Here is a 7,381-nt window from a genome sequence, read left to right on the forward strand (position 1 = left end):
GGCGATGGACATAACAGACGACCGGCGGCGGACTGCAGTCCTGCTCCATCTAATGGGGCCGGACATCCAGGACGTGTTCGACACCCTGCCGGAGCCGACCGCGGCTGCAACGGCTGCAACGTCACAATACGACACCGCTGTGGCTAAACTACGCCAATATCTGCAGCCGACGTCTAACCTTATGGCGGAACGTGTAACGTTCCACCGCACGAGCATGTACGCCGGCGAGTCATTCGACGCGTACCTGGCTCGTTTGCGGGCGGTGGCTGGGCGGTGCGGGTTCCCGGCGGCTGACCTCGACCGTGAGCTCCGGGACAGGAGCGTGGCCGGCGCGACTCCACAAATTCAGGAGCGACTGTTGCAGACGGTCGGAACCAAAGGAGACAACTTTTCACTGCAAGATCTGCAGGCTACGGCTCGTGCATACGAGCAAACGCAAATGCTAGTGACGCAGTTCCGTAACGCGTCTCTGAGCACGGACGGCGTCGGACGGTCAGCTACCGCATTGGACGAGCGGCCAGAGGTCGATGTGGTGACCTCGGGACCGGATCAGCTGAACGCTGTCCGGCCACAGCGCACGGCTGACGGTAACCGGAACCGCCAGCGGCGCACGGTCCGCTGCTACCGCTGCGGTGCGGCGGGACATTTTCAGCGGGACTGTCAGGAGAGCCGACGCCCGGATGAGTCAGCGCGTGCGGCACCAGCGTCACGGCGGCCGACGGGGCCGGGGCGCCGGGAATCTGACACTCGTGGGTCCGACGGGGTCAGACCGGCACCGGAGACGCGGCGGTGCTACCGCTGCAAGCAGATCGGACATCTGCGCAGTCAATGCCGACAGCAGACTGCCACGGCGGACATGTGGGGGCTGGGGCAGATAAACGCTGTTAACCTAACGGAGGCGGTTAAAATGACTTTACCGGTGAACGGGGTGGCCATCAAAATGGTGGTGGACACCGGCAGCCCTATCACTGCTGTGGGGCGGGACACGGTCATCCCGCGGTTGCGATTGAAACCTACTCAGCTACAGCTGTCGTCATTCACTGGTCACCGGATCCCTCTCCGGGGTGAGGCAGACGTCTCTGTAAGGTTTCGCGGTCGGGACCATCGACTGCGACTGGTCGTGGTGGACCTGCCTGACGATCGCCGTCTGCTAGGCCGCGACTGGCTGCGGGCTTTGGACATCAGTGTGGGCGGCGGAGAGACGGCGGTGATGGACGTCACGCCGGAACGAGGGACGGCGGACCTGGAGGCGGTCTGTAATAGGCACAAGTCGGTGTTTGACGGCACACCGGGGCGCATCAGTGGAGTAACGGCGCACCTGACACTGAAACCGGATGCACGGCCGGTGTCACGGCCGGTGCGCTCGCCTCCATATGCACTGAAACCGGCCGTCGAGCGGGAGCTCGACCGCTGGGTGCAGGCCGGGATCGCGGAAAAAGTCGGTCCAAACGACGCGCCCGGCTGGGGAACACCACTGGTGACGGTGCCACGTGCCGATGGCGGCGTGCGTCTGTGCGGTGATTATCGACTGACGGTAAACCCGCAGCTGCAAATGGCGACACATCCTACGCCATCCGCCGAGGACATCTTTGCGAGCGTCCGAGGACGGCGGTTCTGCAAACTGGACCTGAAAGACGCCTTCCTGCAGCTGGAGCTCGCGGAGGAATCGCGGGATATGACAACAGTCGTCACGCACCGAGGACGGTATCGGATGAAATCCCTACCGTTCGGCATATCGGCGTGCAGTTCGGTGTTTCAGGCCGCAATCGATCACATCCTGGATGGCATAGACGGGTGTGTGGCCTATCAAGACGATCTGCTGGTGACGGCGGCGAACATGACGGACCTGTGCGAGCGCTTGGATGAAGTGCTAACTCGGCTGGAAGCTCATGGAGTGAAGCTGAAACGGGAGAAGTGTCAACTTGGACTCGACGAGGTGCAGTACCTCGGCTGGCGCATCTCAGCACAGGGGCTGCGTCCAGTACAGAAGAAAGTTGACGCAGTGATCGACATGCCGGACCCTAAGGATGTGAAAAGTCTGCGCAGCATCTTGGGGAGCATCAACTACTACCAGCGCGTGCTTCCCAACCTCTCCACGGAACTAGCGCCGCTGTACGAGCTCTTACAGAAGGGCGCCACGTGGAAATGGACTAATGTGCACAAAAACGCACTGGTCAGAGTGCGGAAACTGCTGGCAGGGGACACAGTCCTAAAGCGGTACGATGCAGAGGCGCCGCTCAAGCTCGTCACAGATAGCAGTGAAGTCGGCGTGGGAGCCGTGCTTCTGCAGCCTGACGAGGAAGGACTGGAGCGTCCGGTGATGTACGCCTCTCGGACACTCACAAAAACGGAGAGGAAATATCCAATGGTAGAGAAGGAGGCGCTGGCGGTGTCCTTCGCTGTCAAGCGTTTCGGTCAGTTTCTCTACGGCCGGAGGTGGACCCTGGTCACGGACAACAGGGCGCTGTCGCGCATCTTGAGTCCGGAGCGTGAGCTGCCAACGCTGGCTGCGGCCAGGCTACAGCGGTATGCGCTGCAGCTCGCGGCTTTCACCTACGATGTGGAGCTGCGTCCATCAGAAGACATGCACCTGGCGGACAGTCTGTCTCGTATGGCAGTGCCAGGCGGAGAGGTAGAGCCAGCGGACGCTGAGGACGACACCAGCGGCGGCTCGTATCTGCTGTTCATGGACGGAGTAGCTCCGGTTCTGACGGCCAAACAACTCGCGGCTGCGACACGCCGCGATCGGGTACTGTCGCGCGTCCTGACGTACGTGCACAGTGGGTGGCCCGGACAGGTGGAGCAGGAACTGGCCCCGTTCCGTCAGAGGCGGGATGAGCTCTCCACGGACCTGGGATGTCTGCTCTGGGGTGGCAGGACGGTGGTTCCCCACTGCCTTCGGCAACAGGTGCTGGCAGAGCTGCACCAAGGTCACCTGGGCAGCGCCAAAATGAAAGGTGTGGCGCGCCGATACGTATGGTGGCCTGGCATGGACGCCGAGCTGGAGGCCCTAGCGCGTGACTGCGCGGCTTGCATGGAAAAGCGCGGGGCACCACCGCGTGCTGAACTACACCCTTGGGAACCGACGGACAGCTGCTGGTTCAGGGTTCACATCGACTTCGCTGGACCCTTCCAGGGCTCTTTCTTTCTGATAGTGTATGACAGCTACTCGCGCTGGGTGGAGGCAGTGCCGATGCGTGAGACCAGCACGGAAAGCACGGTGCGTGTTCTGCGCGAAATGTTCGCCAGGTTTGGATTGCCGGTCCAGGTGGTCAGCGACAATGGACCCCAGCTGACCGCCACTGCGTTCTCCCAGTTCCTGAACTCGAATGGGATTCGGCACATCAGGACAGCGCCGTGGCATCCAAGTAGCAACGGGGCGGCGGAGCGCGCAGTGCAAACCGTAAAGAATGGCTTGAAAGCTGCACTCAAGGACGGAGGAACGCTTTCTCAGCGCCTACAGCGGTTCTTGCTGGCATACCGGGTGGCGCCACACGCGACCACGGGGAGGTCTCCAGCGGAAATGATGTTGGGACGGAACGTGCGAACCAACCTGGACCTCCTAAAGCCGGATGTGGACGTGCGGCAGCGCGAGGAAAAACTTCGCCAGTGGCAGGCCGGTAGACCAGGTCACAATAGGCAGTTCTCGATCGGAGACCACGTCTGGACACGGGCCTACGGTGGACCGTCCAAGTGGCGGCGGGGCGTCATCACCGCCCGGACGGGCCCGCTGTCGTTCGAAGTGGACGTGGGGAGCGCGATCTGGTCGCGGCACGCCGACCAGCTGCGTCTGGCGGGCACCCAACAGGCTGCTGCAGCGTCCGATGGCGCGGAGGATATCAGCCGGCAGCCGACGGTGGCAGCACCGAACCGTACTGGACAGGTTCCGGTGGCACCCACAGGGATTGGCGAACCACCGGTGACCATCAGACCGGGGGTCATCGTCGGGTCAGGTGTGACCGGCGGGTCGGAAACGACGGTCAGGTCACCGGCCAAAGACAGGCCGGGGGCGACGGGCAATGATGCTGTGACAGCACCTGCTACCGCTACCGGTGGCAGCTCCGAGGAAGCGCAGGTAGCTGCAGGCGGCGACGCTGGTGCCGAGGAGGAGGTCAGCAGAGGTGGCGGTGCGACCTCATCGGCGACAGGAACAGGAGCTGGATCAGCAACTGGGGGCATCGCTCAGCGTGTTTCCGTCAGGCAGCGGAAGCAGCCACGTCGCCTCATAGCCGAAATGTGACGGCGACACAAAGTCGTGTTCGAAGCGACTGGCTTTGCTTTGAAATAGTTTTAGACGGATGTTTAGTCTTATTTCGGCCAGTTTTTGTGTTGTCTGCTTCGCCACGACTGTCATTCCTGTTGAGGGGGGTAGTGTGTGGTAACGTAGCCCTTGCCCTCTGAACTTTGTGCAGTAGACTAGGTGGCGCTGCCCTCGTTGAGCTCGCGGGCACGATGCGGCCGTGCAGCAGTCGGGCAGCGGCCCCCGCCGGATACCGATCACCAATACAGGACTACGTTATTCAGAACGCTGTGTGAGATCGCGGACCGAGATCGCGGACCCGGAAGCTGGAACGAACTCAGCCGCGGATACTAGCGGCGTAACATTAGGGCCCTCAGAGACCAGTACAGGGCCTGCAAACTACAAAGGCCAGTAGTTTGAGACCATCAGAGACCGAGTTGGGCTCTCAGAGGCTAGTGTGGGTCCTTACTCATTACAGGCCAACATGGGCCCTCAGAGGTCAGCGTGGGGCCCTAAAAGACCGGCATGAGCCGTCGTTGGACCCCAGAGGCCAGCAGAGGGCCCTCAAAGGCCAAGATGGGCCCTCCTCAGAGGCCAATGCAGACCCTTAGAGGCCGGCATCGGGTCTTCAGCAGCCAGTGCGGGGTCCTTATTGGCACCTAAAGGTTCATCTTGGGACACCAGAGACAGAAATAAGGCCACCAGAGACCGGTGTGAGACCCTCAGACGCCGGTTGGGATCCCTGAGGCCGGTTAGGGGCCCTCATAGGCCAGATGTGGGGCCTCAGAGGTTGATGTAGGCTCTTAGCGGTCAACGTGGGCGCTTGACCGCCACTGAAGTTCCCTCAAAGGTCCGTTTAGGACGCTCAAAGACCGGTGTGGGAGCTATATTAATAGCTTGGCGTGGTTTTTTTTTAGCCTCGTGACGATCGAATAATTGCCAGGGCCCCATACACCTATATGGGGGCCCATTGGTTGATTGAGGGGGGGGGGGGGGTCAAATGATATGATGGCCCCCTTTATTGACCTATGGGGGCATGGCCCTGATGCCCCCCCCGGCCCCCCGCGACCGCCACTGTGTACACATTACACACATGCCTCTGAGATTACATACTAGCTCATGCAAACTCTATGCAGGCCCCGAAGGTCCCACGCCAATCCTTAAGAAACCAAGCCGGCATACGGCATCGCCACCGGGGTTCTGAGGTGCACAGCACCAACCCTTGAGGTCTTACTTTAGTGTCTTGGAGCCAATCTCCTTTAGCAGGGCCCACCCGCCACTGCCGAAGAGGGTCTCATGCCAGCCATTGCTGAATGCTGGGCCTACGAAAGCCTTAAGTAAACCCACGCTGATATTCCATATAAGATCCGGCCATACTCGTGAACCGGTGCCAGGGACGCTGACCGCCAAATTGACAGAATGCGAAACTGAGCCCACTCATGAGTGAAATTTACGTCCTTTGATGGCGCAAGAAAGAAAATGAAACATACGAAAAGCTTTTCTAGGACTTTTGTTCGATCTGAAAGGTGGGGCCAAAAGATAGTATGGCCCCACCTTTCAGCACCAAAGGGGGGGCCATGGCCCCCGTGGCTCCCCCCCTGCGACCGCCAGTGTGCCCCGGAGCCCAGGGAGGCAGGGAGGTAGGTTACCGTCGGATGGAACTGTCAACTCCGCGGCGGACGCTGCGCTGGCGCCGCGCCGGCCCCGTTGGAGCGGGCGCCGCGGCCCGGAACGCGCGTCGGCGCCGACGGCGGCCGGTTGAGCTCGCCCGGGTCGGAGACTGCGATCCCCGCCGGCTGCCATTGGCCGCGGGCCATCGGCGGCGCCCCCCGATTGGTGGCCGCCGGCCGGCCGGCCAGCCTGGGGGCGGAGGTCAGCACAGGTGAGAGGCGGGGGTGAAAAGGTCAAAATGGCCGACGCCGCCGACGACGACCGCCGGCCGCGCGGGCCGACGGGGCTGCGTCGCATCCGACAGCACCGATGATAGGGCCGACACGATGCAGCTGTGAAGGCTGATCACCGAGCCAAGAAAGTCTGCTTACCTTGACCCGGACCTTGTTGCTTCATCCTTCAACTAAGGGTTCAAATTTGGTGTTGAATTTAGTCAGATTTTTTGGCAGTTGAGTAAAAGTAAGAGTACGTAATGCGAAAGAAAGCTGGTCAATAGCAAGATGGCCACATTTTATGGCATTATAGCTACATCTTGGCTACATCCATTTTAGTTTTGCAAATATAGTGTAAAAAAAAATGTGGTGAGAAGGCGTCTTGTTGCCAACTTGTTAGGTAAACGTGTTGTGCGCAAATTATCCAGAACATTAAGGATACATCTTTTAGGCATTGCGTCATAACTCCCTGCCCTTTACCTGACCGCACTCAGCAAATGCGACTCTAAATCATCCTGTTTCCCACAGATAAGAGACGGCTGCGCCGTTTCTGGGACAGCTTTCGGATCAGGCGAAGGCAACTGATGACGCCGCATGCAATATTCCCTGATGGGTGAGGCCCTTATGACACTGGGCGATATATGCCGGCAAATCATTTGACACAAGTACCCATGCCACCACCAATCAAGCGCCGGCAAACGGTGTGATTGTGAGAGCGGTAACGGGCGTGACTCCCAGGCGTGCTCCGTGTGCACTGTGCACTGGCGATGCACTGTGCACGACTGTGAACCGGGTCACGCCCGGCCCCACCCCGCCATCAGTGCGGAACTGGCACCGGCCGATCCGTCAGCCCACCGCCGGAAACCGGCGCCCAGTGGCACGCCGGGCACCGGCGACACTTGAGCGGGCGTGCCGGTACGTCAGCGGGGCGTAGCGCCGTGCTCCCGCCGTGCTCGCGGCGTGCTCGCGCCCCAGGGCGGCCACCTCTGGCGCCGCCGACACCCCGTGTCGCTGACACGCGACTCGACCTGTCGTCGACGCCGCCAACTTATCGCTGCGTCGCGGTCGACGCGCTGATGGAGGGAGACGGATCGGTGACGGACGGGCGCGACGGTCACCGGCCTGGCCGCCAGGTCACCGGTCGGTGAGCGAGAGCGATCACCGCGCCGCGTTCAGGGGGCTGGCGTCACCGAATCGACAGGAGCCATGCTTGAAGGGCCAGGTGCCCTAACATGCAAGGCGACTCTGCAATGTCCCT

The 7,381-nt window shown here is 61.2% G+C and overlaps 1 protein-coding gene across 1 annotated transcript; it reads left to right on the plus strand.

Moving 5' to 3' along the window:
• Positions 1 to 439: 439 nt before the first annotated feature.
• LOC122389164 (uncharacterized protein K02A2.6-like) lies at positions 440 to 7,026 on the plus strand. Its single transcript, XM_043380904.1, has 3 exons — positions 440 to 632; positions 1,155 to 3,948; positions 6,945 to 7,026. The coding sequence occupies exons 1-3, from the start codon at positions 440 to 442 to the stop codon at positions 7,024 to 7,026; spliced, it is 3,069 nt and encodes a 1,022-aa protein (XP_043236839.1).
• The last annotated feature ends 355 nt before the right edge of the window (positions 7,027 to 7,381 follow it).

This window comes from Amphibalanus amphitrite, unplaced genomic scaffold (assembly GCF_019059575.1).
Source record: "Amphibalanus amphitrite isolate SeventyFive unplaced genomic scaffold, NRLGWU_Aamphi_draft 000346F_arrow, whole genome shotgun sequence".
Classification (NCBI taxonomy): domain Eukaryota; kingdom Metazoa; phylum Arthropoda; class Thecostraca; order Balanomorpha; family Balanidae; genus Amphibalanus; species Amphibalanus amphitrite.